At 43.2% G+C, this 19,095-nt stretch overlaps 1 protein-coding gene across 4 annotated transcripts in view; it reads left to right on the forward strand.

Moving 5' to 3' along the window:
• The first annotated feature begins 7,778 nt into the window (after positions 1–7,778).
• NDEL1 (nudE neurodevelopment protein 1 like 1) overlaps positions 7,779–19,095 on the forward strand; it is a 31,662-nt gene continuing 20,345 nt past the window's right edge. For 2 of the 4 annotated variants that reach the window (XM_052657603.1, XM_052657602.1), the window contains exons 1-4: positions 7,779–7,917; positions 15,205–15,302; positions 16,408–16,561; positions 17,440–17,588. In XM_052657603.1, coding sequence (XP_052513563.1) covers positions 15,217–15,302; positions 16,408–16,561; positions 17,440–17,588 — 389 coding nt within the window. In that variant the 5' untranslated portion in view covers positions 7,779–7,917; positions 15,205–15,216. The remainder of the gene's footprint in view (positions 7,918–15,204; positions 15,303–16,407; positions 16,562–17,439; positions 17,589–19,095) is intronic. The other 2 variants (XM_052657599.1, XM_052657600.1) reach the window with 1 other exon arrangement.

Here is a 19,095-nt window from a genome sequence, read left to right on the forward strand (position 1 = left end):
TCAAAGAAAAATTCAAAGATGATATGCAGAAATGGCAAATATTGTGAAGGTGGTAAAGTTAGAGCATGAGATGTGGTAGGCAACATAAAATCTTCCCAAAGATGTCTAGGTCCTAATCCTCAGAACTTGTGAGTATGTTACCTTTTATGGCAAAAGGACTTTGTGGTAGTGATTAAGTTAAGGATTTAGAAATGAGATGATTCTGTCAAGAAAAGTTCTCCGAGGACCTTCACTGGTGATCCAGGGTTAGGAATCCTCCTTGCAGTGCAGGGGATGGGGGTTCGACCTCTGGTCGGGGAGCTAAAGTCCCACATGCCATGGGGCAACTAAACCCACACCATGACTAGGGTCTGTGAGCCGCAGTGGAAAGACCCAGCATGACACCACAAAGATCTGGGTGCCACAACGAAGACCCAACACAGCCAGATAAATAAATAAAAGGTCTCTGATCTCCTGCCTAGAGGGTACAGGCTGGCATTCTGGGAGACCATCAGGGAAGGAAGCTGGGGTCTCATCATTTGACATTCAGCCTTTGAAGAATCCCCTCCTCTCTCTCTTGCTTCCTTTTATATTGAACTAATTTAGCCTGGCTTGAGCATGCCCAGTGGGGCTTCCCAGGTGGCTCAGTGGTAAAGAAACTGCCTCCCAGTGCAGGAGATGCAAGAGACACAGATGTCATTCCTGGATCGGGAAGATCCCCTGGAGAAGGGAATGGTTGCCACTGCAGTATTCTTGCCTGGAGAATCCCATGGACAGAGGAGCCTGGCAGGCTACAGTCTATGGGTTGCAAAGAGTCAGACATGACTGAGTGACTGAGCATAGTATGCCCACTGTCCTAGGTCTGGAGTTTCTCTGGTTTAGTTTCCCCAGAGAATAAACTTCCTCCTCTTCCTCCCGTTGGGCTGGATTATCTGGATGGGCCCAATGTAATCAAAAAGGTTCTTATAAGAGGGAGGTGGAAGGAGTCAGAGAAGGCATTGTGATAACAGAAACAGCTGCTGGGGTGATGTGGCCATAAGCTAAAGAATGCTGTGGCTTCTAGAAGCTGGAAATGGCAAGGAACTGATTCTCCCTGGAGCCTCCAGAAGGGACCAGGCCTGCCAACACCTTGATGTTAGCCCCGAAAGTCTCACTTTGGACCTCTGACCTGCAGGACCGTAAGAGAATCAATGTGGGTTGTTTTAAGCACTAAGCTTGTGGTAATTTGTTACAGCAGCTTCAGGAAACGAATACAGCAGACATTAGATGCACTGGAAGGTGATTTATTCTGCAGGTTCAGCAACTCCCCGGGCGCAGCAAAGGGATGTTGGCAGGAACGAGAATGTCCTTGGTCACTGGCCCCCATCCATCTAGGACTGGGCTGACACTGCCATCACATTGGGCAAACCGGCCAAGGAGAGGGAGGGTCTGAGCACCCCCAGGAGGGTGCTTGGAAGACAGGGTGGGTTCTGACTCACGGGAACGACCAACATTGTCATCTGGTCCAATCATCACATTTTACAGATGAAGAAACTGAGGCTCAGGGAAGGGAAGCAGTCACCTGTGATGGGGCTGATTTGGCAAAGAAGAACAAACACCTGAATTCCTGAGGTGCTGGGAGGGAGGAGTTGCAGGTGGGGCAGGGCTGGCTTCTCACACCAGGGTGGGGAGCCTGAGAAGGGGTGGGGCCTGCATCTTTGGCTGGGGGTGGAGGGTGGATCTTGCCACCCTTTGATCACCTCCTCTGTGTCTGGGGCCTCTTTCACATTGCTTCCTCTAGTATCTTTTTATCAGGGTTTTAATAACCATCTCTCAACATAAGACTTTGGAAAGTTGTTGAAACAGCAAGATGCTTAAAGAAAGGGTTTCCTTGCTCCCCACTTATCCTGCCCCCAGCACTTTAATTAACGTCTCCTCTTCTGCCTGGCCTGCACCCCCTCCAAAGGGATGCTCATTTGCTTTTCATAGAAGAGACACTTCTACTGTGATTAATAGCAAACCTGGGATGTTTTATTTCTGCATTTAAGCATTTATGGATCAAAATTGGCCTCTGTGGTCAGGACTCTCCTAAGTAAAGCCTTTTCTTCTAATTTTGAGGGGAAAATATTTTTTCATGTAAAGGCCCCCAAGCCCCCTTGTAATTTTCAAAGAGGAGGGATTTCCCTGGAGGTCCAGTGGTTAAGCCTGCACTTTCCAATGCAGGGCATGCAGGTTTGATCCCTGGCTGGGGAGTGAAGATCCTATATGCCTTGAGGCCTGAGGCCAAAAAAAAAGAAAAGTAAAACAGAAGCAATATTGTAACACATTCAACAAAGACTTTAAAGACAGTCCATATTAAAAAAAAAATCTTTAAAAAAAACAAGACAAACCCCCAAAGTGGACATCAAGGCCTGTGTTGTTATTATACAGAAATAGATGAAAACTAATGTGAAGTTTCCTCTGAGATCCCATGGGCTGTCATTTTACCATAATAGGTTGTAATGATAAATGGTCAAGGTATCATTCCCCTATCATTAGACAATGGTCACCAGGCAAGCAATCCCTGGAGAAGCAATCCTTACATTCCAGATTAGTTACGGTTGACATCCCAGGTGGTTCTACCAAAGCCCCAAATATCATTATGCTGTCAGTTAAAGGATGTGCAGAAGGTATGGCATCGGACAGATTGTAGGGGGGTTCCCTGGTGGCACAGTGGGTAAGAATCTACCTGTCAATGCAGGGGACACAGGTTCGATCCCTAATCCAGGAAGATTCCACATGCTGGGGAGCATCTAAGCCCGTGCGCCACAATTACTGAGCCTGTGCTCTAGAGCCTGTGAGCCGCAACTACTGAGCCCTTGAGCTCTAGCGCCTGTGCTCTGCAATAAGAGAAGCCACAGCAATGAGAAGCCCGCGCACCACAACGAAGAGTAGCCCCTGCTCACTGCAACTGGAGAAAAGCCCACGTGCAGCCATGAAGACCCAGCGCAGGCAAAAAGAAAAAAAAAGTTTCCTTAAAAAAAATAAACTGTAGGGTGGAAGCTTTACACCGGTGGAATCAACACATACATGTTTACAGGAGAGAATAACATCAGATTGGGCTAACTAGGGAGTCAGAGGGGAAGGACTTTTTTTTTTTGGCTGCACCACATGGCTTATGGGATCTTAGTTCTCCGACCAGGGATCAAACTTGTGCCCACAGCAGGGGAAGAGTGGAGTCTTAACCACTGGACCACCAGACAATTCCTAATTGCTCAATTTTTATTAGGGGAGTTTTTAAAATTGAGAGTTTTAAATTATAAAAGTGCTCAGATGAAAGAAAAAAATGGAGAAAGCAGAAGAGAGCAATGAAAATAACTTATACACTGCAAGTTTTTATTCTTCAACAAATGCTAAGAGCCTTCCACATGCCAGGTGCTGTCTTAAATGCCATCCTAAATATAAAATATTGAAAAGCTCTGACTCCTTTTTTCTTCCTCAGTACTTATCACTGCCTGACATGCTAATGTTTTTTAATTTTTGGTTTCCATTCTTTCTCTTCCCTAAGCTTGTTTTGTTGCCTGCTGTATCTCTGGGGCCTAGAAGTGTCAGGCACTCAATTATATTCATTTAATGGTTGAATTAATGATCTTTTATTCCTGGTAACTTTGACTCATTGGTTTACTGGTCATGGGAATTTGGCTGAATTGCCTGATGACAATCAGCTCAGGTTGCTGGTAAGAAACACTCCATTTTTCTTCCTAGCTCTGTCATTCCATTAGAATGGTTTGGAAGTAGGCAAAACTGGTGCCACCTTGTCTGTGCAAAGGTGTATGAGCAGATACTGCTTTTGTCTGGGGATAGTCACACTGTTTATGTAGGTGTGATGTTAACAGCCCTTGGCGTTGCCAGGTGTTAACCCAATTAGCAATTAACAGTGTTATGCCAGGCTGTTCCGTGGAGGCAGCTGTCACTCTGGGGTGTGGGTAGGGACCATGAAGGGGCTGGGGTGGGGGACGGGGCTGACAGTGAAGACCGGCGCTCAGAGGAGTGTAGGCTCTGAAGCCAGGAAGCCCAGTAGGCTACAGACAGTTCTGGAACGGGAGGAGTCTGCTATTCAGGTAGGCTTCTGGGGAAGAAATGGGGCAGCCCCAAGAAATTCACGGGGCACAGCAGGATCTCAGGTTCCACCAACTGGGGTAAGAGACTCTGGCAACATCAGTTCGTCCCCCTGGATGAGGACAAGGGTAGCTTTCCTTCCAGCTACCAGGAACGGGGGCAGCATCCTGGCAGGAAGGCCTTTTGCATGCTCAACCTAAACTGTCCTCATTTTTCATACCTGCAAGAGCCTTTTTCAAGGCCCTCAGAGGGGGGACCCTACCTCCCCCAGCCCTGCCCTGGCTAGGGCAGAAGCAGGCTGCATTTTCAGACATACCACGCAAGGGAAGGAATGGCAAGGAGGTTTGGAACCTAAACTCCTGATAGCAAATTCTCAGCATACCCATGTCCTGCCTTTCTGTTGACTTAACAGCTAAATTCTGAAGGAAGCACTGATTGGGAGCCTGAGTTGCTTTGGATAATTGGTGAGCTCCATTTGCTCAAGATGCTACCGAAGATGCAATAAAAGCAACAAAGAATTTTCTTTTCCCTTTGGCACAGGAATACCCTAGGCTGAGCTGTTGATGGCTGGCTGAGTCAAGGGTTAGGGACCCACCAGAAGTGGGAATTTTAAAAAGTTATTTTAAAAAAATTTTTTATTTGGCTGCATCAGGTCTTTTGCGGCATTCAAACTCAGTTGTGACATGTGGGATCTAGTTCCCTGACCAGGGATCAAACCCAGGCCCCCTGCATTGGGAACAGAGAGTCTTACCCACTGGACAACCAGGGAGGTCCCTAAAAAAATATTTTATTGAAGTATAGTTGATTTACAATGTTGTATTAATTTTTGCAGTACAGAAAAGTGATTCAGTTATATATATAAAATACATAGTTTCATAGTCTTTATGAAACCATTATGGCTTATCACAGGATATTGAGTATAGTTTTCTGTTATACAATAGGACCTTGTTGTTTATCTGTTCTGTATATATATGCAGTTTGCATCTGCTAATCCCAAACTCCTGCCTCCACCTTTCCTCCCCCTTGACAACCACATCTATTCTGTACATCTGTGAGTTTCTTTCTGTTTTGCAGATAAATTCATTTGTGTCATATTTCAGACTCCAGATATAAATGATATGACATGTCTCTTACTTCATTTAGTATGATAATCTCTAGGTCCATCCATGTTGTTGCAAATGGTGTTAGTATTTCATTCTTTTTTATGGCTGAGTAATATTCCATTGTATGTGTGCCTGCATAGATCTATACATAGATCTCTCTCTATATCCAGATTATATCTAGATATCTGTCTCTACATATCTAGATATATATACCGCCCCTCCTTTATCCATTCATCTATTGATAGACATTTAGGTTGTTTCCATGTCTTGACTATTGTGAACAGTGCTGTTAGGAACACAGGGGTGCACAGAAGTAGGCATTTAAAAAAATTATTTTTGGGGTTTTCATTGCTACACATGGGCTTTCTCTAGCTGAAGCTAGCAGGGGCTACTCTCTAGTTGCAGTGCATGGTCTTCTTATTGCCTTGGCTTCTTTCGTGGGGCACGGCCTCTAGGGCATGAGGGCTTCAGAAGGTGCTCTGCAGCATGTAGTGCAGGGATCAGACCTGTGCCTCCTGCATTGGCAGGTGGATTCTTAACCACTGGATCACCAGGGAAGCCCTGAAGTGGGCATTTTTGAATCAAACATGGACTGGTTATTCCTTATCTTGGAAGGGGAAATTTACCATCTGGGTCCAGGCTGGGTGGGAGGGGCAGTGGCCTTGGAAGATGATGCCAACACTTTCTGCAGGGCCTGGCTTGCCATTAGGTGACTCAGTGTGTTTCCTAGGACTTCAGCCAGGGACCAGAGTTGCAGCCTTTATTTTTTCCTCTTGGGGTGGGACTGGTCTGTCTTGGCAGCAGGTCCGTAGGAAGGCCTCCCTGCTTACTCACCTCTGGGGCTCTGCTTTCCTGGCTGGGGCTGTGCTCTGGAGGATGAGATCATAGGCTTCTGTGATGTCCCAGGTCACTTGGCGTGGACTGAGACCTGTTTGGGTTTAAACCTCAGCTCCCCTCGGCCTCAGTTTTCCAACATAAAAAATGGATGTAATAATTTCAGTCTCACAAGCTGCTTGTGAGGAGATGTATGTAAAGCTTTCAGCACAGTTCTCTAGTCCAATAAATGGTAGTTATTAATAGCCCTTTTTTTTTTTGGCTGTGCCACATGGCATGTGGGTCTTAGTTCTCCAAGCAGGGACTGAACCCATGCCCCTCCAGTGGAAGGGCAGGGTCTTACTCACTGAACTGCCAGGAAGTCCCAATAACCCCACTTCTTTAGTGGAAGTACAGTAGTGGTTAACAGTCTGGTTTCTAGAGTTAGACAATCCAGACTAGGTGGGTTTGAACCTTAAGTCCTCTTTTTATCTAGCTGAGTGACCTTGGGCAATTTCATCTTGCTGAGTCTCGATTTCCTCTTGGTAAACTGGGAGTAATAATGGTACCTATATCATGGAGTCATTGTTAAAAATTAAATTATGCAAGCCAAGCATTTAGCACAATTGCCAGTACATACAAATGGTAGAACAAAAACGAACTAGTCTTATTATTATCATGAGCTTTTTAGAATCTAGTTCAAGGCGTCAGCTTTCCCACAACCCCATTAATTATTTCTTTGATTTTCACTGACTTGGATACCTCTTAGAATCTATCTTGCGCTGTTCCTGTTTATGTCCATGCCCTCAAAAACATAACTGAACCTCTCAGGCTCACCTTGTTCTCACCTTGAAATCTGTCTTACAGATCACTGTGTCCAAAAACCTCATATACCCAATCCCAAGAGCGCTGACACCACGGAGAATTATGTTGTACATTACACAGCAAAAAGATCCAAAAATTGTTTTTTAAAACAGCTCTATTCAAGTTTTCCCTCCCTAAGCAGATACCCATCATTCTCCTTCTGAGCTGGTTCCTTTCCCCTCTCTTCCTTCTCCAAGTCTCCTGGGGGGAATATGTATAAATGAAATGGACTCCATTAGTTGGAAGTCCTAAGGGAATGAACACACACACACACACACACACACACACACAGATACACACTTACATAAATATACGCTTAGGTATATAAAATATACAAGTGGAAATATGTGTATTTCCTTGGTGCCCTCAACGAGTTCAATCAACAAATATTTGAACGCCCACGTTGTGCCTGGCACCAAGCTATCTTCTGGGAGACAAAAGGAATGAGGTTCCGATTCTCATGGAACTTACGTTTTTCTGGAGGAAGACAAGAAGTAGTATAAAATTTCACCTAGCGGGATTGCTGTAAAAACAACACAGGTCTTTGTCAGAGTGATGGGGACTAGGATACGCCTGGTATTCTATGGGTGGTGGAGGTGACTCGGAGGTGAAATCTTATTATACATGGAAACACTGAAACAGTAACTTGCGGGACTCGGTTGGTGGCTGAAGATGGGGAGGCAGGTTGTCACCGACGGTGATGCCACTTTCCCGAACTCAGAGCCTTTTCGGGATACCGCGAAGGTCGCAAACTCACCTGCACTGACGGCCGCCGCCTGCTTGACGTCAGCCCGTCGGGCCTGGCCCGACCCCCTGTGACGCCATTCTCCCGACAGCCCCGCCCAGGCCGCCCCCACGCTCGCGCGCATGCTCAGAACCCCGCCCCCGTGCGTCACAGAATGGCCTCGGACACCCAGGCAGCTCCTGACGTGTCGGGGAGGAGCCGGGCGCGGAGGTACGCGGAGTGGAGCTCAGGGCTGCGGAGGGGAGCGGAGCTGAACGGCTGGGCGGGCCTGGCCTGGCCGGCAGAGCGGAGACGTCGGTCGAGGGGCGGCGAACATGCGCTTTTGACACGTTGGAGGTGAGTCTGCGGTGCGGGGCCGCCCCGGAGGGCGCCGGGCCGAGCCGGCTACGCCTTAGGCCTGTCCCCGGGGAGCCTGCCAGCCCGGAGGCTGTGTCCGAGGCTGGGCCAGGCCTGGGTTCCGGGGCGGCCAGTCCAGGGGTAACTGTTCCAACCGCTCTAACTGCCCCTTCCACGCCCTGGTCCGAGGTGTGGCCCACCGGGGGCGCCTGGAAGGAAGCGAGCCGGGCGGTCTCGGGAGGATGTGTCCGCGTCCGGGGGAGGGGTGAGGGGTGGCGGGGACGGAGGCCGGGACGTGGCACCGTGGGCCCCGGCGCTGGTGGCGCAAGGAGCGGCTCCTTTGAAGGTGGCAGCGGCAAGCCCAGTCCGCCCCCCTCCCCCATCACTTCAGCTGGGAAGGTGGTTCGGAGCCGGGTTGGATTTTGAACTCTCGTTGCGCCTCTCCCGCGGGGGGCGAGGGCGGAAGCTGCCCACCTTGGGCTCCGGTGGCATTCTGACTGTCCGCCTTTAACTGCGGACACTTTCTGGAGTTCAGAAAAGTGTCACCAAACGGGTTCGGACTGCTTGTGCTCACCTTTTTTTTTTTTACCCCGTGTTGGTAAGCAACAAAGTAATCTTTAAGTTTGCTGAGGAATTGAGGATTCTTTCAGTGCTGATAATTTCATTACGATTCTGTAGCGCCTTCACGGAACACTCTTGCTCTCTCCTTTTTTAACCTCGTCACCTGGTTTTAGCGGTTGTGCCTGGTTCTCATATCGCCATTTGACGGATGGGGGAATTGAGAACAGGTGGGGTGATTTCTACTGTGGACTCTCTCAACCGTGAGGGGCTTCACGTGGTTCAGGATTTACGATTCCTGGCTTGGAGTTCTGGTTTCTTTTAGTGGGATTTTTCTACCTTTCTCAGGTAGAAAGCAAAGTAGAAAATCTGGCTTGTTAAAAATATACCAGAAGCTAGTAGATTTATTGAAATGTTTTTGAGCAGACCCACCTAGGATAAGAACTGCTTCTAAGATAAATTCTACGCTGGAACTTGTTCATGGTTGCTGGCTAATTATTTTGTCGGATGAGTTGTGTTGCTTTTTATCGGTTTATGAAATAGGGCACTGGCTTTGCTAAATCATGAAGTTGGTGAAGTGAAAAACAGCATTAAGTCATGTGTTGAAGAGAATCAAGGGGAACTAAGATACCTCTTCTGAATCTTTATTAAAGTTTAAAAGATCAGAAGGAACAGCAACAACAACAAAAAACCTTTGGCTAGTCCTAGTTGCAAGTTGACCTGGCCCAGGTAGAAATCTTAGGAAGCATTTGTTTTTTAGTTTTGTTTTGGCTTTTTAAATTAAATTGAAATTGGATGAGGAACACTTAAGTAGAAACCTCAGTAAAATCTTAAGAGCTTGCTTTCATGACATCGCCGAAGCTTATTTTTATTTGCATCTTAAGTCATGCTGGGATAAATTTGGTCACTGAAGCTTAAAATTACTTCTGACTTAAGTTGCTGACCACTTCATGAGGTAGAAAAAGAAGTTTGATAGTCAGGACCAAAAGGAGGACCATATTTATTACTGACTGAAGAGTTTAAAATTCTGTAATTGTCACCTTTGGGAGTAGAAGAATTTTGGTAAAAAAGTATTGATTATCTGCGGTAAGTTCCAGAATAACTTCCAGTCTCACTAGTTGATTCTATAACTATTAACAAGGAGGCAAAATCATATGAAATGGATTTTCTTAGCATTGTAAAGAATAGTTTCTTTGTAAATATAGCATTTAAGACAGGCAGTTTTATGCACAGTTGCTAGGTATCTGAAGGTCACACACAGTGTGATAACGCCCCATGTAAAAGTTGTCATTATTTTGGGATTCACACTCCATCCCCGTGAGACAGGATATTGAGGGAAGATTTGTGTAGTGGGGAAGAGTATGTAGTTATCTACCTTCATTTCAGCTTCAGGAGATTACAGATGTGTCATTAAAGCATTTTTTTGGTAGCAGTGTAGTTTTCTGTATTGGCTAATTTTCTGTGGCCTAATATCTCCAGTTACATAGTTTCAAATAACACATCTTCCTGCTCTAACTTGAAGCAAAATGAACAGATTGTCTTTATACCCCCGAGAAGGCCTTTTGAATGTCTGTAGTGGTGGCAAATTTTTATTTGTGAAAAACTCAATTTTTGGAAAGGATAAGTCTAATGAATAAAATTAGAGTGATAAAGCTGGATAATACCAGTTAGGAAGCAGTAGAAATGAGATGTGACCACAAAGAAAGGGTTTTCTGTTTATTTTTTAATCTGGCTCTTCATGGCTATTCCAAAAGAGATTTTAGAGATGTTTTCAGTAATGGTGGTGTAACTGAAATATGCACAGAACTTCCGGAGGTGATTAATTTTAAGGAATCATTTATTTTAAATTCTGAAGCATTGTGGTTATACTTCACAGGCCTGCAACTGAATGACCAGTTTTTAAGAATAATTTAATGAAATTTATGCTGTGTTTACTGTGTACCATACTCTGTACTTAGTACTTGCAAATATTAACTCCCTTAATCTTCTTTACAACCCTATTTTAATTATTATCCCCATTTTACAGGTGAGGGAATGGGTCACTGAGTGGTTAAGTAACTTGCTCAAGGTCGTGAGTAGAGGACACTGATTGAAATCCCGGCAGTTTGGCTCCACACTCTGGTCTCCAAACTGCAAGTCCAGTTAAGAGCCCAGACTGAGCTACTCCTACCACCTGTTACCCTATTAAGTGTTTTTAATTGGCTTGTTCTGGAAAAGCTGGTCCTTTAGTAAAAGGCTTCTGGCATAGATTGTTTGAGGGACCAATAAGCGAGTTCTAAAAGTAGCCTGTTAATTAGAAAAAATGTAGTCAACATTCAGTTCACATAAGATTCAGAAAAAAAAAAAAGCAGAAGCCTGTGTAAAATAAAAACACATTAAAATAATTTTGCTAGAGTCATTTGACTTTGAGCTAAGTAGTTAGACAAGGAGGGTATGAGAAATAGAACTAGATGCTCAAGAAATTTTACAGGAAGGGCTGTTTAAAACGTGAGTTGCCAGGGGACACTGATGGAAAAATTGGTAGTTGTATTAATATGGCCCTATTTGAGAACCAGAAAACCAGGGACAAATGGATACCTTATAGTTCCAAATAGGAAAAGGAGTACGTCAAGGCTGTATATTGTCACCCTGCTTATTTAACTTCTATGCAGAGTACATCATGAGAAACGCTGGACTGGGAGAAACACAAGCTGGAATCAAGATTGCCGGGAGAAATATCAATAACCTCAGATATGCAGATGACACCACCCTTATGGCAGAAAGTGAAGAGGAGCTAAAAAGCCTCTTGATGAAAGTGAAAGAGGAGAGTGAAAAAGTTGGCTTAAAGCTCAACATTCAGAAAATGAAGATCATGGCATCCGGTCCCATCACCTCATGGCAAATAGATGGGGAAACAGTGTCAGACTATTTTTTTGGGCTCCAAAATCACTGCAGATGGTGACTGCAGCCATGAAATTAAAAGACACTTACTCCTTGGAAGAAAAGTTATGACCAACCTAGATAGTATGTTCAAAAGCAGAGACATTACTTTGCCAACAAAGGTCCATCTAGTCAAGGCTATGGTTTTTCCTGTGGTAATGTATGGATGTGAGAGTTGGACTGTGAAGAAGGCTGAGTGCCGAAGAATTGCTGCTTTTGAACTGTGGTGTTGGAGAAGACTCTTGAGAGTCCCTTGGACTGCAAAGAGATCCAACCAGTCCATTCTGAAGGAGATCAACCCTGAGATTTCTTTGGAAGGAATGATGCTAAAGCTGAAACTCCAGCACTTTGGCCACCTCATTCGAAGAGTTGACTCATTGGAAAAGACTCTGATGCTGGGAGGGATTGGGGGCAGGAGGAGAAGGGGACGACAGAGGATGAGATGGCTGGATGGCATCACTGACTCGATGGACGTGAGTCTGAGTGAACTCTGGGAGATGGTGATGAACAGGGAGCCCTGGTGCGCTGCGATTCATGGGGTTGCGAAGAGTTCGACACGACTGAGTGAGTGAACTGAACTGACTGACAGTATACCCACAGTTGTAAACAGTGAGATTGCTCAGGGAACCGTTCTCAACAGTCTTCAGAATAGTAACTGCTGTAGGTCTTCTGATACTGTTTGAATGGGTCAACAACTAAAAGCCTCATACAGAAAAGTCTGAAACTGGGCATGTGAATGATAACATTTGTAGATAAAAACAACTCTAACCGTATTTGTAGAAGGGTTGGCTCCACATTCAAATACATTCAAGTAAATACTAGATGGGCTTCCCTGGTGGCTGAAATGGTAAAGAGTCTGCCTGCAATGAGGGAGATCCGGGTTCGATCCCTGGGTCGGGACGATCCCTTGGAGAAGGGCATGGCAACCTACTGCAGTATTCTTGCCTGGAAAATCCCATGGATGGAGGAGCCTCATGGGCCCCAATTCATGGGGTTGAAAAGAGTCAAGATACAACTGAGCTACTGACACACTCAAATGTTAGATGCCAAGGAAGGCATCTAGTAGTCCTTAGGAACTTCCATAAGGACACTTCCACATGGTCACCAGAATCAAATGCTGCATGCTAACAGAGGGAATGCTGGAAACTTTAAAGTATCCTACCCGTGAATAAAACGTTGATATGCCGAAGTAGCATCAGTTCCTCACCTTCAGAAAGGCATATATGTAACCCAGAGAAAGTCCAAAGCATGACAACAAAAATATTTAAGGGACTGAGATGGCTATCAAGTGAACATAAAGCTAAGAAGACATCTGGGCTGAGTGACTCTGGGCGTAATGGACTAGGCATCATCTTGGGTGGTTTCTTCTTTGCAGTCCTGGGTTGGAGCCACTGTTTCTTGCACCCTGTGCTGTCCAGTTCTTGGGTTTCTCTCTTCTTTTGTAGCTCTCTAACCCTCCTGAGGTGTTTTATGAGAAAAAAGTAGTTCTCTCCTTTCCTGAATTATGTTTCCTCTAGGTGCCATAGGTCCTTGGATTTTCTTACTTATGCTACTGTCTTTTCTCATTTGTTTGGTGGTTCTTGGTTGTCCATATATATTTAAGAATTTAGGGCTGGGGGACTTCCCTGTTGGTCCAGTGGCTAATACTCTGCATTCCCAGTGCAGCGAGCCCAGAAATTTCGATCCCTGGGTTGGGAACCGAATCTCACATGCTGCAACTAAGATTGAAGATCCTGCAGGCTGCAGTTAAGACCCAAACGAAGATTTAAAAAAAAAGAATTAAGGGCTAGACAATGATTATTTTAGGTAGCTAGTGTGCAGGGTGTCTCTAAGGCTCTTCCCAGTAAGCTCCATCAGCTCCCTATTCTGTGATGTGGAGCTTATATTGAGCTTTATAAGTGGCTGTGAATGCGGCTTGGCATGCCTCAGACTGATAATTTTGTCTAGCTGAGAATGGTAGGTTTTATAATCCTGGTATAATACATGGTGGTGTGTTGTGAGGTAGAAATAAACTACCCTCACATTTCTGAAATAGGAATTTCAATATTAATAAAGGAAAGCAGTACTTTGGGAGCAAAGAGGGAATAATTTAAAAAGATTGTAAGTCAGATTCAGATATTGAATTTCTACTGTGTTTCATGTTTCTTGTAATGCAGAAGGGATTTATAAGTAAAACACAGGTCCTGCCTTCTCAGAAACTCTTTGCGACCCCATGGACTGCAGCACGCCAGGCTTCGCTGTCCTTCACCGTCTCCCAGAGTTTGCTCGAACTCATGTCCATTGAATCAGAGATGCCATCCAACCATCTCATTGTCTGTTGCCTCTTTCTCCTGCCCTCACTCTTTCCCAGCATCAGCGTCTTTTATTTAAGTTAATTGGAAGATTGACCAACATGCCAAAAGTAGTAATGGACATTGTGGTCGGGAAAGACTTAACTAAAACCAGTTTGAAAAAACTGCAGTAAGCTGCAAAGGCATTACACTGAATGTATATAGTTACATTTTAGTTTTATTCAGCTGAAAGCCATTCTTCTCTCTTGTATACCTCCTCAAGTTGAAGTTGTATATGTGCTCTTGTCTGTGTCTCTTCTAAACATTCATGAGTAGTGGGTTGTGCTGGATGAATTCTACATTCTCTACAACTCCCAAGTTGTATTAATTTACGTTTAAAGCTGGCCTTCAATTCTCACTACCCATTTTGGATTAGGTTGAATCAATTTTGGTTTAATTTAATAAATATTATTGAGTATCAGCTATAGTATAGGCAGTGTGCTGGAGTTGAAATCAGTAAGAATAATACACAGCCTAACAGGGGACACAGTTATAAGCAAATGTATTACTATGTGTTAAGTGTATTCATGTAATCCTATGCGTAGAGGTAGCCAAGACGCTGGGAGATTTTGGTGCTGTATTGGTGAGGACAGGAAATGCTTTCTGGAAAAGATGACAGCTGGCTTTTAAAGGATAAATAGGAGCTTTCCAAATGCACAAGGAAGGAGAGCCATTCCAGGTAGGAAAAATATCCAGACCGAAGCAGAATGGTGCCTTAGGACAGTTTTGAACAGTATTGCTGGAATATAAAGTAGAGGAAGTAAGACTGAATCACTTCGGTGTGAATCTGGGATAAGCCTGGTGTCTTTGGTATTCTATTTGGCCTGACAATCAATGGGGAATTTTAGGTAGTCAGTCCAAATACAGGATTAATAACTAAGCAAATACTTTTTCACCCACTCTGAATGCATTGGAAGAAGAACCGAGATGAAATAACATTGAAATTTTAGGATTAGTGGACTTTAATGGAGGAAGCTTGGGACTTAACTTTTAGAAATGTAATGATTTAAATTATTGGGAATGTGCTTGATCTCCTGGCAGGGTCACCTGGCATAAAATGTTTCAAGCAGGTGTTTTGAAGCAGTTGTATCAATACAACAGAGAAGGGCATGCAGGTAATAGCAGCTTTGATAATAAACTTGTTTTCTGTCACCTGATTCCCAGAAGATCAGTTAGCGGTAAACCAGCTGCAGGCGGATCTGTGGGGCCAACCCCAAAGCCAGTGCTGTCACCAAAAGTGCTTCACCTGGCTTCCGTGACCTTGTTCATCTCCTCTCCTGAGCCTGTCCGTGATGTTGGTGGTCCCTGCAAGTGGGGCAGCCAAGTGATTTATGTGACTGAGTTTATAGAGTGTTAACCCCTCAGAGTCTTTCATGTTTGACTCCCCCCAGAATGCTGCAGATTGAGTGTTGTCCCAGGTTTTATCTTTTTACTAAGATTCCTATGTTCTCAATTTATTTTCCTCTTTAACATTTCTCAGGCTTTCTTGATCATGGATGGTGAAGATATACCAGATTTTTCAAGTTTAAAGGAGGAAACTGCTTATTGGAAGGAACTTTCCTTGAAGTATAAACAAAGGTAATGCCAGAAAGCATCCTAGAAATAGAAGAGGAATTTGGAATACATAATCTCTAACTTTTTGCTCTTTTTTCTTTTGTTTTAACAAAGCTAAATTTAGAGTTTCCAGTATAGGATTGGGATTCTAGAAATAATCATAACAAAATAACATTGCTTGTATTTAAGATAAAGTGCCGTAAAACCTTACATTACTTGAATTATTAAAATAGTAAGAAAACAGTGTCATTTATGATTTCTTCTGGTAGCTTACCTCCTTTTAGAAAGCGTATTGCTCTTGGCTATCTTTGGCTTGCTGGGTGTACACTGATTCTGCCTCATGTTTTTGGTCTTTCAGAGATTCTAATAAGCTGTCTGGGACTCCATAGGGCAGACTCTTTGGGCAGGTGTTATCAGTGTCTGGAGCCAACAAAGCTTTGAGGGAGGGACAGGAGTTTCGGGGGTATATGGAGTATTTTAGAAAATCTCAATTATTTCAGTTACTTGAGTGAACTTTTAGGTAATCTTTTAAGTAATAAAACAAATTTCTTTTTAAAATGAAATCTTTTTAAAGTATATATACATCTTCCTACTTTGGTTAGCAGTTTACTAAGACTTATTAAACCTTTTATTGCTATTTCATTATTGCTGAAGCCAGTTACTGTATCATGCTAGTTATATGGAAGGTGTGTCTATGGCGAGACTTCATAGTCCTTTTTTTGTGCCATAGATACCTTTTTAGGCTGGGAAAATCTACGGAACCCTTCTCAGAATAACATTTTTAATGCATAAAATTAAATAGAATTACAGAGGAAACCAATTATATTGGAAAAAACACATCTAAATGTTAAAACTGATTTGTGGATAGTCATATGTGCTTCTTTGTCAATATGTTAAATAAGAAAGGGGTGAGTGTATAAAACGTGAATCCTTTTATGGCTTATAACTTATTTCATTGAACCCTGAATGTATAGAGTAAGAGATGCAAAATAGATTGCCTTTATTGTTTAGTATATTTTATGGTAGCATAACACTCAGGTGAAAATTTTTGAATTGATATATAATCATCTTCAGGACGATCCTTACAGTTTCTACTATAACTGATCTTTCCCACTTTGTTTCTGACTAGCTTCCAGGAAGCTCGGGATGAGCTAGTTGAATTCCAGGAAGGAAGCAGAGAATTAGAGGCAGAGTTGGAGGCACAATTAGTACAGGCTGAACAGAGAAATAGAGACTTGCAAGCTGATAACCAAAGACTGAAGTATGAAGTAGAAGCATTGAAGGTAATTGTGGCAGTATAAGCTGGTGTCTTTTTGGCTGGGTTTTGTTAAAGTGAGAAATACATTCTTATAGGTGGAGCTTAAGAGCAGCAGGCAACATAAACATGTAAAAAGGCCTAAAGTGAATTTTTGACATAAACTGTTTTTGTGGAACCAAGGGAAAGGTGTTTTAGAGTTCAGAAATTCACTTCAAAACTCTGTAGCTGTCAATTCTTTTAGCTATAATGTTCCTAGCTCTATAATATTATTTTGTAGTTCTATATTGTCAAAAACTGCCTGGAAGAAAAAGGCCGTCTGATTGTTATGATAGAGTGCTCATTCTGTAGTACTTTAAAATTATCTTTGTATGACACATATATTTATTTCATTATCGTTTATGGTCACTTTAGTTTTGGAGTTTAATTTTTAAAAATTCCCTTCTAACAAGGAATTTTCAGGAGTAGAAGGGTTAACCTCTCTTGCTGCTGTTCATCACATGCCTGAGCGGTGTTGCTGTGTCTGGGTAGGGGGTAGGTTTAGAGCAGGCAAGGTGTAAGAAATTTGAACTCTGTCACTCAGCTGCTTTGTGTTTACCCTGGGCTGCATTCAGCCTGAGAACCCAGAGGTTATTAAGGCAACAATTTTACTATTTTACCTCTTTTCAGAGAGATCATTATTAGATTTCTTTAAGAGAAGTGATTGACTAATATTATATGAATTAAAGCACTGGGAATGAATGTGTCATTTTACCATTGTAAAAAGGAGAAAAGAGTACTATCAGATTGTGGGTGAATTTTTTGGATCCTGCCGCAACCTGCCTCTTATTTGGGTTACTTGCTTTATTAAAGAAAACTATAGGCTAATGACGCGTTCTTTCCTTCCTATAATACCCACTCCTTCAGGAGAAGCTAGAACATCAATATGCACAGAGCTACAAGCAGGTCTCAGTATTAGAAGATGATTTAAGTCAGACTCGGGCCATTAAGGAGCAGTTACATAAGTATGTAAGAGAACTGGAACAGGCCAATGATGACCTGGAGCGAGCAAAAAGGTAAGTGAATGATGTGCATATTGTTAGAATAACTGAAGTTGGCAATCTGTGATTAAAAAGTTATTTTAGATTAAACCAGTTACCTAAATCTTAGTCCCAGAACAATTCCTTTTGGTATTTCAAGTCACCTGTAAGTCCTCACATTGAAACGTGCCCAAAATCCTTATCTCCCTAGATAATGCCCTTCGAAGCTTTTCTTTCCCTTTTTCCTCCTTTCATGTACCATTGTGGATCCTGTTGGTTTTTCTTTAAAAGGACTCATTCATTCCTCCGTCTTCCCTCTGTGTTCTCAATATTATGACACTTTTTGAAGGTCCTCATGTTGTATACCTGAATCCTGCAGTTATTTCCTAACTGATCTGTCCGTAAGTTTTCACTCCTTTTCTCTTCTGTTTTAATACTTACCAGTGAATTTTCTTGAAATAATGCTTCTATTACGATTTTGCTGAACAGCCTATAGGAACTTGCCATTACTTTGCCAAGATTTAATATATCTATCATTGTTTCTTAACCATCCCAAATGTAATTTGTATTACTTTACAGTCATTGTCTGAGATTTCTTTGCTTAATATTTGAGTAACTCTGAAATGCTTGACATGATGCTAGAGTTGAGGATACAAAGATAAGCTTGCCACTGCCCTTGGGCATGATAGATATGGACAGTCCATGTGATAGCACTGGTATTAATACAAAGAATGTACAAGCTGCTCCAGGGAATAGAGAAGGGAGCCGCTCAACTACCCTTAGTAACTAGGGAAGCTGGGTCTGCAAGAAGTAGATGTTAACTGATGAAGAGAGAGATTCAAAGGCAGAGAGGCAGGAAAAGAGCATGAGGTGTTTAAATATTTTACTTCAGTTGAAGTGCGTAAAGACAGTTTGGCTGAACAAGATAAGACTGGAAGGTGTTTGGGGCCAGGTTGCGGAGAACCTTGTGCTTGGCTATGTTTGAAAGTCATTCTGTAAGCAAAGGGGCACTCTCAAGAGTTTTTTAAACAAAGGAGTGTTATCAGATTGTGATTTGAAAAATATTACTGAGAAATTAGAAGTAGGGAGGAGAAGATGGGAAGACCATTTTGGAGTAACCCAGATGATGTTTTGATTTGTTCGTGGCTCAGTTGTGTCTGACTTTGTGACCCCAGGGACTATAGCCCGCAAGGCTCCTCTGTCCATGGGATTCTCCAGGCAAGAATACTGGAGTGGGTAGCCGTTCCCTTCTCCAGTGATCTTCCCAGCCCAGGGATCGAACCTGGGTCTTCTGCATTACAGGCAAATTCTTTACTGTCTGAGCCACCAGGAATGGGTGAAGAATTAAGCCTGGGGTAAAAGATTGGAGCTGAGAGACAGTTGACAGGACTTGGGAAAATTGGACATGGCATTGAGAGTTCTAACTTGAGGTTAGGAAATTTTAATTCTGTAGCCAGTTAGCACATAGTGGATGGAGGGCACATAGTAGGTACCTGTCAGTGTTTGCTGAATAAATGAGAAATGCAGGAAGAAGAAAAGGGTT

The sequence above is a fragment of the Budorcas taxicolor genome, chromosome 19 (assembly GCF_023091745.1).
Source record: "Budorcas taxicolor isolate Tak-1 chromosome 19, Takin1.1, whole genome shotgun sequence".
NCBI classification, from domain to species: domain Eukaryota; kingdom Metazoa; phylum Chordata; class Mammalia; order Artiodactyla; family Bovidae; genus Budorcas; species Budorcas taxicolor.